Raw genomic sequence first — 21,611 nt, 5'->3', positions numbered from 1 at the left:
GGTTTGGATCTGTTTCTGTCTGCTGTGTGATTGACTTTGTGTGGTGTAAATCAACTAAGGCAGTGTGGTATGATTGGTTAGGTAATTCTGTTACAGTATGTTCTGATTGGTGAGTGAAATTTTACTAAAATAATTGGTTAAGGAAGAACTAAGCAGTATTGAGTTTCTCTATATAAACTGGGGTCCAAGAAGGAGACCAGCAAGAAGAAGGAAAAGGGGAGAAGAGAAGAGGAAGGAAAAGGGAAAGGAAGACCAAGAAGGAGGAGAGAAGACCTTGAAGCAGAACTCACCTCCAAGGCAGCGTAAGACGGGAACAGCCAGGACTCCTGTGCACAGCTGTTGCAATGGTTTGCTGTGTGAATTCTGTGGCAGGTGACGTTAAGCCTGCACATTGGGATTATTCACCAGTTTTCATACCCAGATCTGTGATGGCCGAGTGGTTAAGGTGTTGGACTAGAAATCCACTAGGGTTTCCCTGTGCAGGTTCAAATCCTGCTCACAGTGAGGTCTGTGCTTTGGCCACACCTCTTTCTAGGGCAATATGGACCCTCTGAGAATTACTAGCAGTGGGGCTGATAGTGCCAGTGCAGACACAGCCTATATGGCTTTGTGTCCCCTTACAGCAAAGCAAAGGCAACAGCTGCACTAGTGGCACTTCCACAGAGAGCCCTGGACCATGCTGCTGCAACCACTTGGTCCCAGGCAAAGCACTGCTGAGAAGCCCCAGCCCTGCCTCCTCCAGTCTCAGCCTAACCTGTTTAGCTGTCTCCCACATGCTCCTGAAAGCCAGCACACATGCTGTCCATCCCTGCACCAAAGGGCAGGCCCTGAAACTTCCTTGTGGGCATCCAGTGGACCCACAATAGGAGAAGACCCTGTGTTTTCACCTGTTTCTGCCTGGCTTTAAAGCAGGGTCCTTTTCCATGTTAAGCAAATGTGATAACCACTACGCCACAGAAACACACTTAACACCATCTTCTGCTGCTGCACTTAAACTTGGCAAATATTCGGTTGGCAACCCTTTGGCCAACAGAGATTGCTGCAGGGTAAAGGAATTCTCTGTTGTCAGTTTTGTACCCTCAGGAAGGGACCAAACTGAAGGAGGCTGGGCCCCCACCTGGGGACTCCAACCTAGACCCTGAGACCAAGGGGTTTACAAGCCAGAGAATCAAATTTTGTCCCATTTCTTCCTCCCATAACCCTGCAAAACCTCAAAGGCAACTCCACAGTCCCAGCGGCTGGGGGAGATGTGCATGTTAGAGCCTCTGCCCACTGAGCTGTAGCCTTCTGTGCCCAGGGAGCCAGACACCCCCAGGGTGAGAAGGCAGGAATGAAATGGGGACTGGCCGAACTTTGCCATGCAATGGTGTTGTCTGGGACCATACAGTAGAACAGTTGACAGATGGATCAAAATAGGGCACCATGGCTTAGCTGGCTAAAGCATTTGCCTAGTAAACAGGGGATCTTGGGTTCAATTACTGGTGGTGCTTTGTTGGAGCCTTTGATAACATTTACTTATGCCCTTCTGGGACACAGAAGAGGTCTCTCCTGGCCTCTCATGGAACTGCTGGTTCAGGAAAAGGCTGAGTGGGGAGGTGTATGCAGAAAAAGGAAACCACAAGTCCCAAGAGGTTTCTCCCCCAAAGGTGAGAAGCACCTGATGCCCACAGACCCTGACTCTCCATGGCTGCAGGAGCTGCAGAGGTTGCACCCTCAGGCTCTCTAGGTGCTGACAGCCCCAGGGAATCACAAGGCTGAGTGGTGCTGGCTCTCCTGTCCCAGCAATTGCAGTCAGAGCCCTGCCTTGCCTGTGCCAGTCACAGCAGCCTCTGCACCCACTCCAGGCTTGTGGTTTCCTTCTTCCCAACACTCCTCCCCAATCAGCCTTTTCCTGAACCAGCAGTTCCATGGGTGGCCTGAGGAGGCCTCTTCTGTGTCCACAAGGACATAGGAAGGAGGCCTCTTCTGTGTCCACAAGGACATAGGAAAAGGTGAAGAAAGGCTGCAACAAGGTACCACTGGGAGTCAAACCCAGGCTCTTCTGTTTATAAGGCAGACACTTTAGCCAACTAAGCCATGGTGCCTGCCTCCAAAGGCTCTTTAAAATGGCTCTTTATGTTGCCAGACAATACCTTTGCCTCCCAAAGTGCAGCCATTCCCCATTTCCCTCCAGCCCTGGCGGTGTCTGGCTCCCTGGGCACAGAAAGCTACAGCTCAGTGGGCAGGGGGCTTTGGCTTCCTTGCCTATGGGATGCTGTGGCAGGAAGGGCTGCTCAGCAGGGGTGGGGCTCACCTGTCGAGGAAGGGAAGAGTATTTGGATACAGACTGGCTCACCTAGTGAGGAGACTTTAAACTAGGTTTGACGGGGGCAAGTGCCCAAAGCCCACAGATAAATGAACAACAAGGACACCTGGGACATGGGCCAGAAATGGGAGAGAGCAGGGGCTGTAACAGCAGAGATAAAGGAAGGACGCAGGACCACTGGGAAGCAAAATCTAATCTGTGTCTTAGATGCTGGTATAGACACACAGGACTATAGGTAATATGCAGGAAGAAGTTGGTATCACAGGCATGTGGTGGGATAATACACGACTGGAATATTGGCACAGAAGGGTACAGATTGCTCGGGAAGGACTGGCAGGGAAAAAGGGAGGAGGAGTTTCCTTAGATATGAAACGTGCGAACACTTGAACTGAGGCGGAGATGGACACAGGAGACAGACTTGTCAGGAGTCTCTGGATGAGGTTACAAGGGGTAAAACCCAACAGTGATATCACACTAGGCATCTATTACAGATACCTCCCCAGGCAGAAGAAGTGGGTGAGCCTTTTTAAACAATTAACAAAATCATCCCAAGTGCAGCTGGTTTCACACACACTCAGCCTCACCCACAGCTGGGAGGCAGTTTGCAGGGAGCTGAAAAGAAACTGCATCATTACACTAAACTCTGCCCCATCACCCCTGAGTCGTCCCTTTCCCAAGCTGAGAAGAAGAAGTTCCATGAACTCCTGGGAGCTGCTGTTCCAAAGAAGAGGCATTTCCCGTGGAAAAGATTGCCCAGCCCAAACCCCTACACAGAGCCCCAGAAAATACCAATGGACACTGGGCACTTGTAAAGCTCCTCTCGGGCAGCGCTATGGAATGGATCCAGCTGGCCATCGGGCTGACTAACCCATCAACAGACGAGTCCCAGTGAGACTTCTCAGCCCAAGTGCAGAGACTATGGAGTCTCCCACTCCCAGCCCAGTGGCAGAGGGGCAGTGCCCTGAGGAGGCGGGCCCTGAGGCAGCGGAGACCTTTGAAGGGAACAGAGATGTAAGGTCAGAAGAAAGGAGAACAAGTCACCTCTTCTCAGGCGAGATGTGGTGGGAAACTACCAGATCGGGTGCAAGCTGAGCTCCAAGGGCTGGTTCCTCCCTGGTGGCTCCTTGCAGGCCCTGGCTTGAGAAGCGCCAAAGAGCCGTGTGTGGCCAGGAGAAAGGGAGCAGAAGGAACGTGGATGCAGGAGCAGGGTGGGGTGTCTGGCCAGGATTGAGGGAGCAGGAAAAAGGGGGGTGTGCAAGCAAGCTGGAGGAGCTGGTTGGGAAGAAAGTGAGGGGAATGGGGTGGCTGGGGTCTGGGCATGAGGCAGCAAAGGCCACAGCCACACTGCCCCGAAGGTGCACAGCCACAGCAGTGACACTTCTGGGTGGGCCCTGCACTGTTTGGCCACCGCAATCTGGTCTCAGGCAAGGCATCACTGAGAAGTCTCAGCCCCAGCCCTGCCTCCTCCACTCTCAGCCTAACCTGTTTAGCTGCCACAGGGCTAAGCTGTTTAGTGAGCCAGAGGGCTAAGCGCTTTCAGGGGTCTCTTCCCAAAAGGCAGGGGGCTGCTTTCTGCAGTGCAGTGCATGTTGCCTAAACAATAAGAATTTTTTTTCTCCTACTGAAGATCCCGGGTGAGAGAATGAAACTGGTAAGTAACCAAATTAAAAATAAACCAAAAGGAAGCATTTTTGCACCCAGTGGAATTCCTTGCCAGTGGATGCTGTGAAGGTGAAATCTACAAGAGGGTCCAAAAAAGAACTGGATAATTTAATGCAGGAAAGGTCAATCAGTGGCATTTAACCAGGATGGACAGGGAAGGTGTCCCTAGCTGGTGTGTTCTAGAAGCTAAGAATGGGCGATGGGAGGGATCACTTAATAACTGTCTGTCCTGAGGATTCCCACTGGGCAATGAAATTGGCTGCTGTCATGAGACAGGATCCTGGGCTAGTTGGGCAACTGGCATGGTCCCATCTGGCTGTTCTGATGTTCTGTTTGGTTTCTGTTCTTGTCCCCTCTGGACAATGGAAAATGGACCCCTGTCCTGAAGGGGACAGAAAGTGACCTGTGAAAGGTTAATGTAGGTAAAGAAAGAACTGCATTCATGTGTCCCTGATGGTCTAGTGGGTAAGATTTGGTGCTTTCACTACTGAAGTCTGGGTTCAATTCCCAATCAGTGAAACCAGCCTCACTCTTCACATGACAACTGCCCACTCGTTCATCTTACCTCATTGCTACAGCAGCTGTGACCCAAGAGATTAACTCTGGGTCCTTCTCCCACCTCTCTGCCTTCTAGGTCATTTAGCTGGTGGGAGAGGAGAAGGCTCATTCTCACACTCATTCTTTGGACTCCCATTCTCTCTCTGGCCTCAGAAACAGATCTCAAAGAGACTCCCTGCAGCAAAGCAATCGGGGGTCTCTGAGATGGCCCCTGCCCTGCAGCCTGTCCCACCTGGCCGTTGTCATGGACTCTCTGTGAGGTCATCACCTCCCAACCTCCATTAGCCAATAAGCTGAGGGGCTGCAAAAGGCCCTTGTGATGTCACTGCCACACCCACCCCTGCCCTTCAGGGCTAATGTCCGGCCCCAGGCAGCCCCTTTGCATGGCTGAGCTGCTCCCAGGGGTGAAAGTGACACATTTCTTACAGGGACTGTTCTATTGGGCACCGGCCTTTGGGCTGGGGGAGGCTCAAGGCAAAAACAAGGGGGTTTCAGTGAAGCTACATGTGAATGGATCCATCTAGCAACCACTGCCAGCCACACGCACAGGGGGGAGGTTTTTGTGCAAGTGAAACATGCAGTGGAGACATACTGGGAGAGAAGGGCAAGGGCAAGGGGTGGAAGGCAGGTACTTCAGGTGCCAAAGTAGGTCAGTTGGGAGAGCATTAGACTGAAGCTGTAAAGGTCCCTGGTTCAAGCCCAGACATTAACAAAAGTTTTTGTTCTTGAGCCCAAGGGAGGCCCAAGGGAGGGCTCTGGGGTCTCAGGCAGGGGGGCTCTCAGCAAACTGGGCTCTCAGAGCACAGGGGAAGTTTGGGGGTTTGTTGCTTGTCTCCTGACTTTGTCCCATTTCCTGCCTCTTTTCCTGAGCTGACCCAGAGGCTGAAAGGGACGGTGGCTGCTGATGGGTGGGGCGGGGGGGAGAAGATGGACAAGAAGGACCCAGCAGAAAGAGGGTCAAGGGTCCAAACCTCTCTGTGCCAGTTGGCCTCACATCGTGGCCACCCACCAATCGCTCTGATGAGGCCATCACCAGTGGCCTGTGGGCCTAGGGGAGCTAGGCAGCTGCCTAGGGCACCACTAACCAGGGCACCCAATGATGACATCATGGGCATTGACAGCTGTGCAGGCAGGGGCACCAATTGCGCTGCCCTGCCCAGGGCGCCAGCTACTGCAGCCGGCCTCCGGCCGCTCCTGGAGGCCATAGCATGTGAAGGGGGAATTTTCACTGCTCCTGTCCTCTGGGGTGAAATCCCAGCACCCCCAGGGTTCAATGCAAGAAGACAGCCCAGCTGGGACTGAAAACCACCGCTCCATATGAGGTTTGAATTCACAACCTCAGTAGGTCTCCTGGGTGCGCTGTCTTATAAGTACTGCAGGCCGACCCATTGTGCCACTGGAGCTGCTTTTGGAAACAGTTTTTTCAAAGTCCTTAGATTGAAAAAGTAAAGACACACAATGTGGACTTGAAGGAGAGGGGCAAGGAGATTCACTCTTACAGATTTGCACAAACCAACACCTCACTAGTAGGCCCCACTGATATTTGAACTCAGACTGCAGAAATCAAAGTCCTGCTCCTTACACCATGGGACCATCACACTGCCCCATGTTTGAGTTTCTCAGCTGATAGCTGATACTCTGCTCTCCTTGCTTTTTCCATTCAGTGGCTTCACCTCTCCAGACCCTGCCCATCTGTATGTGGTCTCATGGGAACTATCTGGCTCCCTCTCTGGCAGAGGAAGGAGAAATGTTGGCATGTGTTACACCCTTTTGCAGCATACAGACCCCGGCCCTGGGTCCCCCTGCCCTGAGATCCATGGGACAAGGAGAAACTCCAGGAGATGGTCCCCCTGGGATCACGTCGCACATGGATCCAAAGGCTGAGAGGACCCAGACCCACCCTGTGGCCAGGAATGCCTGTTCCTAGGAGCTCCCACCTAGAAAGTACTCAGCTGAGGGGGGGGGGGGAGGGGCAGGTGTCAGGAAGAAACTGGGGAGGAATTGGATGGCAGAGGAGTTACAGAAGTTTCTGGGAGGGGGCGGGTACAGCTTCTTGGCTCAAGTTCAAGAGCAGCAAAGGGGCTGCCAGACATTCTGCATGGCCCATGGCCAAGAGCTGTTCTCATGTTTCAGGTGGTCAAGTGTAGCTTCTCCACCATTTGGCTGTGATCAAGCACTTCCTGCCTATTGGAAAAGCAGCTCCCAGCTGTGGGACCCACTTGTGCCCATTTTTTGGGGTTAAAGTAAAACCTTTGTAAGGGGCTCCATTGCTCCTTCTGCCCTTTGCATTGGTTGGGAATTAAACCCACATCAACTGCTTAGACGATAGCTATGCTCACCACTATACCACCAATGCCTGTGCCTGTTTCCTGCCATGGTTCTGGAGTCTGGGATGGAGACACCTGGGCAGCAGCAGATGCAGCTTCAGGACAACAACCCTGCTGACCAACATTTCCAGGATGAGGATTCCAGGAACGTTGTGACCCTCACCCTGGAACTGGTCCCCCAGGTGCAGGAGGCCTCCCAGACATCTTCGGGCACGTGGGAGGGAACATCAGGTGAGTGCTGTGAGGTGGCAACACACACAGGGCAGGGAGGCGGGAGCTCAGGGGATGATGTGCTATCGTGAAGCGTCATGCTGATCGTAGGTTGGGGGACACCACAGATGACCAACCCCATAGAGGGCCGTCCTCCCCCCGCCATGTGTGCATGGCACCACCTACTCCTGCAGACAGTACTGCCAGAGAGTAATTCCCCAAGACTTGAGGTAAAGATAGATGGGAAATGGGGGTGTAGCTCAGTGGTAGCGGAGAGCAGTGTGGACATACCCTGTGTGAAAAGGAGGGAAGAGGACACTCCTGTCAGTGAGGAGCAGGGCGCATGGATCCCACTCCTTCCTGCAAAAAACTGAACCAGCTGAGCACTTTGCAGAGAACAGGCCATAGCCCTGCTGGGAGAGGCTCCATCATGCACAGACTCAGTGCAGGGTCAGACTGCTGGGAGGAGGCTCTGGCCATGGACTTTCCTCCCCTCTCTGTTACCCCCTGCACCTGGGGCTGAAAGGGACGTGGGCTGCAGTCTGGTCCTGCCCAGCTGCCTTCCCCAGTGGGAGCAGAAAATGCTCATGGAAGGGCTCACGCGTTGTCCCCAATGCACTGGCCTGAGGACCTGAATTCTTGATGCCCCTTCTGGGGGGGGACAGGTTTCTCAGGTTACATCCCTCCTGTCTCACTTGGTGCCCTGAGAACAAAGCTTCTAAAGGGGTTTGATTTTCCTCCATCTCCCCTTCCTGCAGCGCTAAAAAAAATCCTGAACCTGGAACGCTTCTCCTGTCACTGGAGAGATGGCCCTGTCATGGGGTAGGCTATAGTGTACAGCCTAGCTAGCTCAGTTGGTAGAGCATGAAACTTTTAATCTCAGAATCATGGGTTCAAGCCCTATGCTGGGTGATACCCTTTAACTCACATTCTCAGTTTGCAAACAATTTGAGCTCAACGTTCACCAGGGTTTTAGAAAGAAAAAGTCCAGTCCTGGGGTCCAGCTTTAGTAGAACCGGAGATAGAACCAACTGCAATTTCCATCTTCTGAGGAGAAGGGAAGAGGATTTTCTTCTCCTCAGTTCTAGCCACATCAGCCCAGTGGGGAGAAAAAATAACCCTCCGCCCGCTGATTGTCCCCCATCAGCTTCTGTAGCTTCACCTCCTGCCACAGCAGCTCCAGCTTTGAGCTACAAATCTCAAGGGGCTGGTGAGGAAATGAGGAGCTGGCAGCTCGGGTGAGTTGCTTCCCTGAGAACAAGAGGTGGAGTGTTCACAAGGTGCATTCCCCTCCCCCGCAGAGCAGGGTGTTAGAAAGAGCCAGGAACAGTACAGTCAGACAAGTCCCACCTACAATAAAGTGTGTTTCTGTGGTGTAGTGGTTATCACAGTTACTTCACATGCAAAACGGCCCTAATTCAAAGCCAAGCATAAACATGGTATCTTCCCTTATTGTTGCTTCCCCTGGGTGCCCAAGTAACTGCAGCTGCTGCTGACCAGCCTGGGATGAGCCCAACTCCATGTGACAGAGGGGGGTGACATCAGCTGAAAATGCCCCTGGGTGCCAGCCTGGGAAAGGGAGATGAATCAGGCCAGGGAGCTGCTTGGGGCTTGTCTTCCCCTTCCCTGAAAGGCTGGTATATTGGGCTGGCTCTGCCTCCTGCCTCCTGTGTGTGACTTTCCCAGTGTACACAGGCCAAATGTTGGAAAAGCCTCTTCCAAGAAAAAGCTGCACAAATTGGGTTTTGAAATTTGCATAGCTTTTTGCAGAAGAACAGTGCAGTGTAGACATAGCTTGAGTGTTGCTCAGCACTAGTAGGAGACAGGGAGGGACAAAAGGGTCTAACGGCACCTGCAGCCTTTCAGAACAACCCCCAACTCCAACCCCAACCCAAGTACCAGCCCTTCCCTCCACCCTCACTGGGGTCTGCTGGGAACTGTCTGGACTCAAGCCCACCTGGGTATCAGCCTAAGGATTGCCTGTTCTGTAAAATGTGCCCTCAAAATGAGAAAGCAGCTGAAGTGACTCTGGTGGGACTTGAGCCCACAACCTTTGACGCATATTAAGAGCAAGCTCTTTGTTTCAAGCCATAAGTGGCTTGCTATTCTGATGTTCCTGTAAACCTCAGGGCATGAGAAGTGAGGGATGTTTTGGAATTGCGATTTATTTCGCAGTAAGTGCTGTGTAGGCAGCACTGTGTAGCCAGCGCCAAATTACAAAATAAGCTATTTCAAAATAGACGCAAAATAAGCTACACAATTTCATTGCTTATTTGGAGCCGTGGGACACACCCTTAGTGAGTTAGAGCCCAGCTCTGCCCCCCGCTCTCTGCTCCACGCACCCACGTACTGACTCCCTCGCTGCCATGGGGCTGTTTGCATTGGCCTCTTCTCTCTGTAGCCAGGCTTCAGCCAGGACTGAGACTCAGGCAGGAGAATGTGACCCGGCTCCCTGCACCTGGGCCCTGCATTTCTCATCCCTTCAGAGAAACTTGTTAGTGGAGAAATAAATCACAGTCACATGGGTGTAGATTATGAAACTTTGTTGTTGCTGTTGCCTTGGAAACTTCACACAGACCTTCCCCTGGGGGTTCTGGGCAGCCCGCTCACACTGCACAGCTTACTTCGAGGTGAGGGTGCTGGGTAGATGCATCCACCCTGTTGAGGACTAGCCTGCCGGGGGGAGGCTCTGGCCATTTCCTTTCCTTGTCTCTCTCAGCCTGTGTCTACACTGCAGGCTTTTTGCGTAAGAGCAGCTGTTCTTGTGCAAAAACTTACAGAGTGTCTACACTGCACGCACGTTCTTGCACAAGTAAATTTATAGTACAGCATCAGATAACAGGGCTTCTTGTGCAAGAGTTATTCCTCTCCCCACGAGGAATAAGCCTTCTTGCTCAAGACCTCATCCACAAGGAGGCAGTGTGGATGGGCAACAGCGGTTTCTTGCTCAAGAAAGCCATACAGCTAAAATGGCCATCAGAGCTTTCCTGCGCAGGAGAGCATCCACAATGCTATGCGTGCTCTTGCAGAAAAGCACTTCTCTTTTGCAAAAGCACATGGCAGTGTGGACACACTGTTGCGCAAGACCTTTTGCACAAGAACTCTTGCACAAAACTGTTCTTGCACAAGAAGCCTGCAGGGTAGATGTAGCCAGGGAGTGTCTGGGTTTTTTACAGCATTGAGCTTTGCACAATAGCTCAGATGAGGTGGCTGAGTGGTTAAGGTGATGGACTGCTACTCCATTGTGCTCCGCACGCATGGGGTTCAAATTCCATTCTCGTTGGGTGTTTGCAGCCCTCTAACTTGCTTCTCCCAGATCTCTCTTCAGTTTATTGCCAGCTCCTCCTGTAATCCTGCCTGCCCCAGCCCCTCCCACTGCAACCTGGGGAAAGGGGAAATCTCCACAGAGACACTCCCAGATGGGGCCCTCAAGGGGAAACCTCACAAAGGAGATTCCTGGCAGCCAGGCCATGGGGATCTCTGAGATGCCCCAGCCCTGCAGCCTGTCCCACCTGGCTGTTGCATTGGTCTCTCTGTGAAGTCACTGCTTCCCAGCCAATGAGCTGAGGGGGGTGGGGAGCCTGGGGGAAAGTGTGACAACCTAAAACCTAGACATGGCCTTGTCCATTTCCCTCCCTTCTGTCCCCTGCACTCCAGGTCCCCCCATCCAGCCCCGGGTCTGCTCCCCACACTTGACAGCTCCCCTGCCCTTGGCCCCATGACTGCACCAGGACTGCACCAGCCAGGCTCTCGGGGGAAGTGGGTGTGACAGGGGTAGGAGGGGAGGGTCCAGGGGCCTCCATTCCCAAACTGGACACCTGCCCCCCTCCCCTGCCATCATAACATCTGCCCCCTGTGGCGGGGTAGCCCTGCCCCTCCCGGAAACCGCCGGGACGCCGCGACCACGGGGGAAGGACTCACCCCCCGTAGGGGAGCGGATCCCCGCCCGTCCTCCCCGAACGGGGGGGCCGGCACACCGGCCGGGTAGCGAGCCGGGGCCGGCAGACAGTGCAGGGACGGGGGCGCCGGCACACCGGCCGGGTGACGAGCCGGGGCCGGCCGGCAGCGCAGGGAGGGGGCGGGGCCGAGCAGACGCGATAGAGACGTCACAGGGAGGACGGCCCTGGGAGGGGCCGGAGGCTGACGAGGGGGGTGACGTGATCTGCCTGCGACCGGCGGGCAGCTCAAAAGGCCGGAGGGGACCAGCCAAAGGGGGGAACGCAGAGGAGACGCATCCCCCCCGCGAGCCGGCGAGCGGTCAGTATTATTGGAGGCCCTGGGCAGGCCCAGAGGAAGGGTCCAGGTGAGCCTGTGGGACCTGGGGGGAAGAAGCAGCCCAGGGCGGGGACGCGGACCCTGAGGGCAGGGGAGTTTAGGGGTCTCGACCCCCCCTGCTAGGTGGGGGAGCATTTTCCCCGACCTTAGGGCCCTGGGCTGGGGTCCGGAGAGAGGGCGGGCCCGGACCCCCTTCCCCCAACCGCCTCTCCAAACCAATCGAAACCGGTCGCATCAAGGTGTTGATAACCGGAAAACCGAGGGGGGCGGACGTAAGCCCCTCCGCAAAGGGGGGATCCCCTACACGTGGTGGAGAATGTGGGCATAGTGGACCCCGAAAAGGGGGTTCGGATAAGGGAAAGGATTAACAAAGTATTGATTGCCAGGAGACAATGGAAGCCAATAAAATTCTGGAATGGTGGACAGAGACCCAGAAGGTACAACAGCAGCAACAGATGCAGGCGCTGCAACAGCTCCTCAACCAGCTCCAGGAGCGCCAGGAGCAGATGGCGCGAGGCGCACCAGTGACGGTACCGGGGGCGGTAGCGGGGTCTGGAGGAGGAGAGGGGGTCGGCACCCAACTGCCCATACGGCTAACGAAATTAGGGCCGGAAGATGACCCCGAGGCATTTCTGGTTACGTTCGAGAGGGTGGCTGCCGCCGCGAAGTGGCCACCCGAGCATTGGGCCACCCTCCTCGCACCTTACCTGTCTGGGCCGGTCCAGCTAGCATACCGAGGGATGTCCGCCAGCGATGCCTTATGTTATTATAAAGTTAAAGAGGCTATTTTGGACCAATTAGGGGTGACCCCCGAGACTCACCGCCGGCGGTTTAGAGAGGCCAGGTACGACTCCCGCGAGCGACCACGGGCGGTGGCGCAACGAGTTAAGGAAGCGGGGATGAGATGGCTTGAACCAGAGACTAAGACGGGGGCTCAGGTGGCGGATCTCGTGATACTTGAACAATACGTCAGCATCCTCCCCGCGGAAGGGCAGCGGTGGGTCCGGCAGCACCTTCCGGAGACCTTGGATGAAGCGGTGACCCTCATGGAACACTACCTAGCCGCAGAAGGGCCTGAGGGGAAAGGAGCCGCTGGGGCACCGAGAGAACCCCGAAGGAGCGAGGCTGGGACGGGTAAGCCCACGGGAGCCCAGCGGGCTGGGGAAAGCGCCGGGAGTTCCTTGGGCCCCCTCCCGACGAGGAGGTTGGCCCCTCGGTGGAACCGGCCGATCGGTGAGGCCAGGGGAGACCGGGCGACCGAAACGAGGCCGGGCACCCCGCCACCCGAGGGAGCCCCGAAGGTGGTCTGCTATCAGTGCGGCCAGGAGGGCCACTACAAGCGGGACTGCACCCTGATGGACTGCACCTTCGGACAGAGGCGGGCTGGGAGCTCGGACAGGAAGGCGGCCGGCGCAGCTCAGGTAATTAAACGACTGTGGGTTAATGGGAACCCGGTGGAGGCTATCCTCGACTCGGGATGCGGGCAAACCATTGTCCGAAGGGACGTGATACTTCCCGGGCGGGCCCGGGGTGCCCCCATAGCCCTCCGGTGCGTCCACGGGGACATTCACTACTACCCTACGACCCGGGTACGGATAGGGGACGGGGAGTTGGAAGGAGACTGTGTAGTCACCGTCGGCCCTAAGTTAGCATACCCCCTCCTGCTGGGGCGGGATTGGCCCGGCCTGAAGCGACTCCTAGGACAGTGGGATAGCGGAGGACATCCTAAAAGGGAGCCAGAAACTGGGCAGGGGACCTTGGTAGCCCAAGGAGAGGAAGAGGAGGGGGGGGCCGAGTCAGCAAGGGGCCCGGACGCCGGGACACCGCCCACCGTCCGTCTTGACGTAGAAGAAGGGGACTTCCTCACTCAACAACGCGAGGACCCCACCCTACGGGCGGCCTGGGAGCAGGTGCGCACTACAAGCGAGACACGGGAGGGGGACCCACCCAATCAGCCGGACGGGCCGCGATTTGAGGTAAAAGAGGACCGCCTGTACCGGGTGTCTGCGGGGGAACTCCCTGGGGAAGAAAGGTGGCAGCTGTTAGTCCCAAGACCGTACCGGTGGAAGGTCCTGGAATTGGCCCACGAACACCCGTGGGCCGGGCACCTGGGCAGGGAAAAAACCCAACAGAAGATACTCCAGAGGTTCTATTGGCCGGGGGTGTACCAGGAGGTCAAGAATTTCTGTAACTCCTGCCCCCAGTGCCAAAGAACGGCCGGGGGCCGGGTCCCGCCGGCTCCCCTGGTGCCCCTGCCGGTGGTAGGGACCCCCTTTGAGAGGGTAGCATTAGATCTGGTAGGACCGCTTGAGAAATCTGGGCGCGGACATAATTACATCCTGGTCATCGTAGACTACGCCACCCGGTGCCCAGAGGCCGTGCCCCTGAAAAGAGCCACCGCCCCCGCCATAGCGGAAGCGTTAGTTAAGCTATTCTCGTGGGTCGGGCTGCCCCGGGAGTTACTGACAGACCAGGGGACGAATTTAACGTCGAAGGTTATGACGGAACTGTGTAAGGTCTTGCAGATCAGGAAGCTCCGGACGTCGGTATATCACCCCCAAACCGATGGACTGGTGGAGCGATTCAACCGCACATTGAAGGGGATGCTGCGGAAGTTCGCACAAGATGAACCCCGGGAATGGGATAAGCTGCTGCCTGCACTGATGTTCGCCGTCAGAGAGGTACCGCAGGCATCGCTCGGGTACTCCCCCTTCGAGCTATTATACGGGCGGCGACCGCGGGGGATCCTGGACCTCGTAAAGGAGGGATGGGAAACGTCAGTATCTCCTGCCTTGGGGGCCGCCCAGTACGTACAGAAACTGAGGGGGACCCTCCACGACCTAGCGGGCCGGGCCCGAGCGAACCTAGAGAAGGCGCAAGAAGGGCAGAAGGCCTACTATGATCGAAAGGCGCAGGTGAGGGAGTTCGAACCAGGCGAGCAGGTTCTGCTGTTGCTGCCTAGCGGGGAGTCCAAGCTCCTGGCCCACTGGCAGGGACCCTTCCGGGTAATCAGGAAACTCGGCCCGGTCGACTATGAGGTTCGGGTAGACGGGAACCGCCGGGCAACCCAAATTTACCATGTCAACCTCTTAAAGAAGTGGCATCCACGGGAGGCCCTCCTGATTGACCCTCGGGACACCGACATTGAGCTGGGCCCGTGGGGGGAGCCGGAGGTGAGGATCGAGGGCATACGGGTCGGAGAAGAGCTCCCGGGCCCAAAGCGAGAACAGCTGCACCACCTTCTCGACCAATTCAGGACGGTACTAACCAGCCGACCCGGACAGACCTCGTTAGTACAACACAAGATCGAGACTGAACCCGGCAGAGTGGTAAGAGATAATATGCGCCCCCTTCCCCGGAAGTTGTGGGGCACGGTGAAGGAAGAACTCCAAGCCATGTTGGAGTGGGGGGTCATACAGGAATCTCGTAGCGAATGGCGAAGTCCCATTGTTTTGGTGCCCAAAACAGATGGATCAACGAGGTTCTGCATTGACTTCCGTAAAGTCAACGCGATCTCGCGATTTGATGCATACCCCATGCCGCGGATAGATGAGTTACTGGGACGTCTGGGGAGGGCCGCCTATTTGTTGACCCTCGATTTAACGAAAGGGTATTGGCAGATCCCCCTCTCCCCCGAAGCCCAGGCGAAAACGGCGTTCGCCACCCCCTTTGGGTTGTACCAATTCAAAAACATGCCGTTCGGACTGCACGGGGCCGCTGCGACCTTTCAGAGACTCATGAACCAGGTCTTAAGGGACCATCAGGACTACGCAGCGGCTTATATTGATGATATTGTGATATTCAGTGAGTCCTGGGAGAAGCACTTAGAGCACGTTACGAGTGTATTAAGGGCACTGAGGGAAGCGGGACTCACGGCCAGCCCGAAGAAATGTCAATTTGGGAGGGCCGAAGTTTCGTATCTGGGGTACACGGTAGGGAGAGGGAAGCTGAAGCCCCTAGTAGATAAGGTCCAGGCGGTACGGGAACACCCCACCCCGACGACAAAGAGGAAAGTACGGCAGTTCCTGGGATTGGCGGGCTATTATAGACGGTTCATCCCAAATTTTTCCTCCGTAGCCGCGCCACTGACAGACCTCACAAGGAAAGGACAACCCGAGAGGGTGAGGTGGACCGCGGCGTGCGACGACGCGTTTCAGGAGCTGAAAGACCGGTTGGTCCGGGCCCCGGTGCTGGCCCAGCCCTACTTTAACAAACCTTTTACCTTGCAGACCGACGCGTCAGAAGTGGGGTTAGGGGCGGTACTGACGCAAAAGGAGGAGGGACAGGAGCACCCCATCCTCTATCTGAGTCGCAAACTGTTCCCTCGGGAGAAGGGATATGCGACAATTGAAAAGGAAGCATTGGCCCTCAAGTGGGCTGTCGATTCACTAAGATACTTTCTTTTAGGCGATGAATTTACCGTGGTGACGGACCACGCCCCGCTGCAATGGATGCAGCAGATGAAGGACACTAACCCACGGATCTTGAGATGGTACCTCAGCTTACAGCCATACAAATTCAGAGTCGTGCACCGCCCGGGTTCCGCCAACGGGAACGCGGACTGGCTATCCCGGTCAGCGGAAAACACAGAGACCAGAACTGCGAGTATGGCAACAGACTTAAGGGGGAAGGTGTGTGGCGGGGTAGCCCCGCCCCTCCCGGAAACCGCCGGGACGCCGCGACCACGGGGGAAGGACTCACCCCCCGTAGGGGAGCGGATCCCCGCCCGTCCTCCCCGAACGGGGGGGCCGGCACACCGGCCGGGTAGCGAGCCGGGGCCGGCAGACAGTGCAGGGACGGGGGCGCCGGCACACCGGCCGGGTGACGAGCCGGGGCCGGCCGGCAGCGCAGGGAGGGGGCGGGGCCGAGCAGACGCGATAGAGACGTCACAGGGAGGACGGCCCTGGGAGGGGCCGGAGGCTGACGAGGGGGGTGACGTGATCTGCCTGCGACCGGCGGGCAGCTCAAAAGGCCGGAGGGGACCAGCCAAAGGGGGGAACGCAGAGGAGACGCATCCCCCCCGCGAGCCGGCGAGCGGTCAGTATTATTGGAGGCCCTGGGCAGGCCCAGAGGAAGGGCCCAGGTGAGCCTGTGGGACCTGGGGGGAAGAAGCAGCCCAGGGCGGGGACGCGGACCCTGCTAGGTGGGGGAGCATTTTCCCCGACCTTAGGGCCCTGGGCTGGGGTCCGGAGAGAGGGCGGGCCCGGACCCCCTTCCCCCAACCGCCTCTCCAAACCAATCGAAACCAGTCGCGTCAAGGTGTTGATAACCGGAAAACCGAGGGGGGCGGACGTAAGCCCCTCCGCAAAGGGGGGATCCCCTACACCCCCCCAGCTAGGGAGCCCTGGCTCACCCCCCCCCCACCACAGACAGGAGGGGACAAGGACCCCGCACTCCAGGGGCTAACCCGGGGGGGGGGGAGGCTCTGTCCGTCCGGGTCCGTGAGGCCCCAGCCTGGCTCCTTGGCCCAGGGGGCAGCGAGGGGCCTGGGCTGCCTGGCCCCAGAAGGGGGATTCCTAGGCGGAGCTCAGTTCCTGCCTGCAGAGGGGCTGAGCTGTGGGGTCTGCACAGACACTTTGTGCTGCGAGGGTGTCAGTGGGCGTAGCCCTGGCAATGGGGCAGGTCGGTGTGAGGAGCAAGGGGAGATTTTCTGCCCAAGAACCTGTTGGAAAGGGATTCGTCAGCTCATCCAGTGCTGTGACACGGCTCCCCCTGACGGTCAGTGTGCGGTGTGTCACACAGCTGCTCACCGCTGCTCACCACAGACATGCAGGCCTGTGTGACGCTGCTCCCCCTCCTGCACAGGTGCCTCCTGCACGGGTGCCCATGGGTGGCAGGTTTGTATAATTTTTGGTAGTGCCTCATTAGCCACACCTCTGGAGGTAACACGCTTGGGGCAAGATGGACACACGACCAGAAGTAAACAGTGTCATGTCACCCCTCTCCAAGGGCTTTTCCCACCATCCTCCTACCAACCAGGATTAGTTTGGCCCCCACCAAACCCCCCTCATGCAACTATCCTACAGTTGCATTAACCCAACGTGTGGGACATTAACTTGGGGGGGGGGGCGGAGAGGCTGGGGCAAGTGTTCTGTCTGAGGCTATGTCTACACTCACGGCTTCTTGTGCAAGTACAGCCGTTCTTGTGCAAGAAACCACAGAGTATTCACACTGCCCGCTTGCTCTTGAGCAAGGAAATTTACAGTACGGCGTGGTAAGAGAGGACATCTTGCACAAGAGCTACACTCTTTTCTAACAGGTGTAAGCTCTCTTGTGCAATAGGACAGTGTGGATGCTTGGCAGGGATTTCTTGCGCAAGAAACCCCTATGGCTAAAATGGACATCGCTTTCTTGCGTAAGAGAGCGTCCACACTGCCATGGATGCTCTTGTGCAAAAGCACAATTCGCACATGGCAGTGCGGATATGTTCTTGTGCAAGACTTCTTGCACAAGAACCCTTGCGCAAGATGTTATTGCACAAGAAACCTCCAGTGTAGACATAGTCTAAGAGTTTCCTCCCATGAGCAGAATGAATTTTGTGTTGTGCACCAGTACTGAGGTCATGTGGCTTGTTTGGATGTGCCACTGTGGCACCCAACTTATTAATAAATATCTTATAAACCTCGACCTTTTCTCTCTGCTACCATGTCTCCTCCCTTGTTCCATCAGCTCCCCTGGTGCCTGCTGCCCCCCCCCCAACCCCTCATCCTCCTCTGCTGTCCTGACTCCTTCCCTTCTCACTGCCCTCAGCCCTCCTGAGACCTGCCCCCCTCCACCAGCCCTTCTCTACCCCCTGTTCCCACTCTTCCAGTAGCCCCACTCTGATCATGTGAGCTACCCCTCCTCGTCCTCTCTCCTACCACCTCCCTCTACACACCTGCCCTGCCTCTCTCCTATGGTGCTGGTCCCTCCCTGCAGGTGTCTGCCCTTCTGCTTCACCCCAGAATCCCCTGGCACCTGCACCCTCCTGGTGCCTCCCCCTTCCCTCATTGCCCGTGCCCACTTGGCCTTTTTTTCCTTGATGCTCACCCCCTCACCACCCTCTGCCCCCATTCCCCTGTGCCCTCACACATGCCTTGCTCCATCCCCGCCTTCCTCATGCCCACTCCCTCTTTCAAACCTTCTCCCAGCACCTCCCTCTCCCCCTCCAGCCCCCAATACCCTTCCCCTCTCCTTTCCCAGCATCACCCTGTCCCCCCTCCCACTGACACCTCCCCTCCTGCCCTTTCCCTCATTGTCTGCACGTGGCCCCCTGGCATTTGTTTCTCCTCTAACCTGTCTCTTGGTACCTTCCCCTTTCTTCTCCTGACCTGCCCCCTTCCCCTCAGCACAAGCCCCTTCCTCTCCTACCCCTTCCCCCTATTTTTCCCCCTCTCCTACCTTCTGCCTTCCAGTTTGCGGGGCAGCGGGGCTGGAGTCTGCGATCAGGCCCTGCCGCCCCCCGGCCTTCAAGGGGACATAGGCCGTTTCTTCTAGGGCTGCGGAGTCTAGGTGTCCGCTCGGCAGGGTTGCCTGCCAGGTCCTGGCAGGAGAGTGGGAATGTACCTGAGCTCACCCCACGGGCCCAGGCCTGGGTGGACTCCCTTGCCCTTGACTGCCATGTCGCCGGCATTTTAAATACCCGGCATGGCCTGAGCATGTGCTGCAAGGGTGCAGGGGCGGGGCCAGCCTGCCGCGACAGCTTGCCATGGCGTGACCAGTGGCGGAGCCCGTGTGCTCCATCACACTGGGGCTGTGAGCGCCCTGTTACAAGTCTCCTCCTGGGATGCTCTGGGGCTGGGGGGGGGGGGTGGGAGAAGCAATATTCAGAGCCAGGGGAGAGACCCAGCTCCAAATATTGGAGGAGCGGGGCCCCTGGCTCCAAATATTGCTGGAGCACGGGCACCACGAGCCCATATAACTCGCCACCCATGCGGGTGCCAGCTCATGTCTCTCTGGTCACTGGCACATGTGGGGCCAGCAGCCAGCTGGCTCCCTGGGGTGTCCGTGCAGTTAAAACAAGCATTGCACTGGCAGAAATGGGGGCAGGGGCTGGGCTGTGGGAAATATTGGGGGGTGGCTGCCAGTTCTGACCCCCTGGGACTGACTGTGCCTGTGGCACTGGGTGAGAGTTCGGTGTTTCTCAGGGGCTGGACGAGGGTTTGTTATGACACCAGGACCAGCCCAAGGCCAGGAGAGGGGCAGAGCCAAGTGTGAGAACCTGGTATGTCTGGGGGGGGGGGGGGAGGGACATCTCCTGCCTGGCACAAGAAGTTCCAGAGATGCTAGGCAGGAGAATTGTGAGCAAAATAATCTGTTGGTTGCTTCCCTACCTCCTCCTTGTGCCCTAGAAGAGGAGCCATGCCCCAAACATTCCTCTTATCAGTGTGAGCTCTGGGGGAGGGAAGGACAAGCCAGGGCAGGAAAAACTTTCTCTCTACTGGGCTTAGATGCTGGAGGTGGGCCAGAGAGGGAGGGGGTTGGTGAGGGGGGGAGGGTTAGGTACAAACTGAGGGATCTGCAGTGGCCCCACACTGAGCTGGCTCATCAGAGGCACCTCTATTCCCTAGGACCAGGTAGAAGAGCACCGTGTGCGTATCCGGCTGCTGCGTTCTCCCTGTGAGTAACTCTCCTTCCCTTCTCTGGGCCAGTAAATCGTTGGTGACGGTGCCATAGGACTGGCTGCAGGTGCTGGGTTTGCTTTCAGCCAGGAGGTGCCAGTGACTTAGGGCAAACGCTCCTTTGGGATGGGCAGAAACCAGAGTGTTGTGGAGCTTGGGGAGGGAGCAGACTGTGTCACTCAGGGTGTCCTGCTGGGGTGGGGGGAGGAGGGTTCCCTTGAATTTGTTTCTATGTGTAGAATAAATGTTGTTGTGTGCACCAAGGCAGGTGCAGATGTGCACCACCCATAGAAACACAGGCTGCTGCCTGGGGTGGGGGGGGGCAAGGGGAGGCTCTGCTAATCACCTGGGCAGCACCTGAATCTCTCCTGAGTGGCTGCCCAACTGCTCAGCTTACAGAGAACACTGGTGGGGGGCCCATGAGCAGCCCCAGCCCATGTCCACACCCCCGCCCAGGGCAGGTGGAGTCTGAGGCTCCCTACAACTGCCCCTGTGTTTCTTACCCCATTCACGTCACAGTAAGAGCTGGCTGGGCAGTGGGGGGCATCCATGGACCCTCCATGTGCCCTGGGCAGGGGATGCTTGGACCAATCCATCAGCCAGGGGCAGCTTTTGAGCCCCCCCATCCCCAGGTGGATGGTCCTGTGATGGCCCCAGCTGCATTGGTACCTCAGGGCTTCTCCTCTCTGGGCAGGGCTCCAGCTTCTGGCCAGGGTGGGGCAGAGGCAGAGCCCAGGGGGAATGGGGAGGGTCAGGGAGGGTCTGGGGAGAAAGAGGCCAGGCCAGACCTGTCCACATTCAACAGTGGCCTTGGCCTCCTGATCTGGTGCCCCTGAGTGGGATGGGCAAAGGCAGTGGTTGCTAATTGTGACAGGAGTGTCCCGTATCCATGGCAACATTGCACCCCCTGCCCTAGGGGCTAGCGACATGTGAGGTGGGGTGGGGCAGGAATGGGCAACAGCACGTGGGGCTGGTAATGTCTCAGCCCCCAGCACCTCCCAGCCCTGGAGCAAAGGCTGGAGAGAGGCAGGAGGGGAAACTGACAGATGCACACCCCCCCCATCCCCACCTGTACCCCTGGGCCAGTGAGTGGGGAGAGGGGCCCCACTGGGGTGGGAATGTCCCAGCTCCCAGAGCACTGTCCAGGGGGCTGCAGGGTGCAGTGACCAGCAGAATCAGCAAAGGGCAGGAGGCAGGTGTGATACCAGCTCCCAGTAGCAACCCCCACAGCAGGGAGTCCTGGGGGGCAGAGGAACTGGGGGGGGGGGGGTCCAACAGCCCGGGACAGGTTAATTGACTCCACAAGAACCCAGAGGAGCAGGAGCCATCGCCCCGCAGCTCCATGGCCCGTGGGGGGGGAGCAGCCGCGCAGCCAGGGACACACGTGGGGCAAAGAGCCCAGGGATTGCAGGGCGCTAGGACCCAGGGGGCGTCGGGCGGAGCAGCGGGGCACAGGCGGGGGGACTTGCAGGCGCCCTTGCTCCTCGCAGCCCCTGGGGAGAAGGGGAGCCGGCGGGGGGTGTGAAGGGGCGGGGCTGTGGGCCTTTGGGACGCGGGGAATCGGGGCGGGGGATAATTCTGGGGCTGGTTGCAGAGTTGGGGGGGGGCAGGCTGAGCAGCCGAGCCCGGGGCAGGGAGGGAGCCTGGGAAACGGGTGTGAAATGGACCCAGCCC

The 21,611-nt window shown here is 57.3% G+C and overlaps 1 protein-coding gene and 2 non-coding genes across 3 annotated transcripts; 2 read left to right on the top strand and 1 right to left on the bottom strand.

Annotated features, from left to right (window-relative positions):
- Positions 1-422: 422 nt before the first annotated feature.
- TRNAS-AGA (transfer RNA serine (anticodon AGA)) lies at positions 423-506 on the top strand. The gene has a single exon. It is a non-coding gene; the product is annotated as a tRNA-Ser (tRNA).
- Positions 507-2,010: 1,504 nt separating this feature from the next.
- Positions 2,011-2,084, bottom strand: TRNAI-UAU (transfer RNA isoleucine (anticodon UAU)). Its single transcript has one exon. It is a non-coding gene; the product is annotated as a tRNA-Ile (tRNA).
- A 4,442-nt stretch (positions 2,085-6,526) lies between these two features.
- Positions 6,527-18,282, top strand: LOC112544884 (uncharacterized). The gene is made up of 4 exons (XM_075913122.1): positions 6,527-7,083; positions 11,724-12,758; positions 13,854-14,666; positions 15,745-18,282. Exons 2-4 carry the CDS (start codon positions 11,730-11,732, stop codon positions 15,763-15,765), a joined length of 1,863 nt encoding a protein of 620 aa, XP_075769237.1. The 5' UTR covers positions 6,527-7,083; positions 11,724-11,729; the 3' UTR covers positions 15,766-18,282.
- The last annotated feature ends 3,329 nt before the right edge of the window (positions 18,283-21,611 follow it).

Source organism: Pelodiscus sinensis, chromosome 31 (genome assembly GCF_049634645.1).
Source record: "Pelodiscus sinensis isolate JC-2024 chromosome 31, ASM4963464v1, whole genome shotgun sequence".
Taxonomy (NCBI): Eukaryota; Metazoa; Chordata; order Testudines; family Trionychidae; genus Pelodiscus; species Pelodiscus sinensis.
Note: the sequence above shows the minus strand (reverse complement) of the source record. Positions and strands in the feature narration are given on the sequence as shown.

Excerpts from the sequence above, each read along its gene's own strand:
- LOC112544884 (XM_075913122.1), top strand. The coding sequence starts at position 11,730 with ATGGAAGCCAATAAAATTCTGGAATGGTGGACAGAGACCCAGAAGGTA. Across the intron at positions 12,759-13,853 it reads AGGCGGCCGGCGCAGCTCAG|GTCTTGCAGATCAGGAAGCT; the intron begins GTAATTAAACGA and ends GAACTGTGTAAG. Across the intron at positions 14,667-15,744 it reads AGACTGAACCCGGCAGAGTG|GCGATGAATTTACCGTGGTG; the intron begins GTAAGAGATAAT and ends ACTTTCTTTTAG.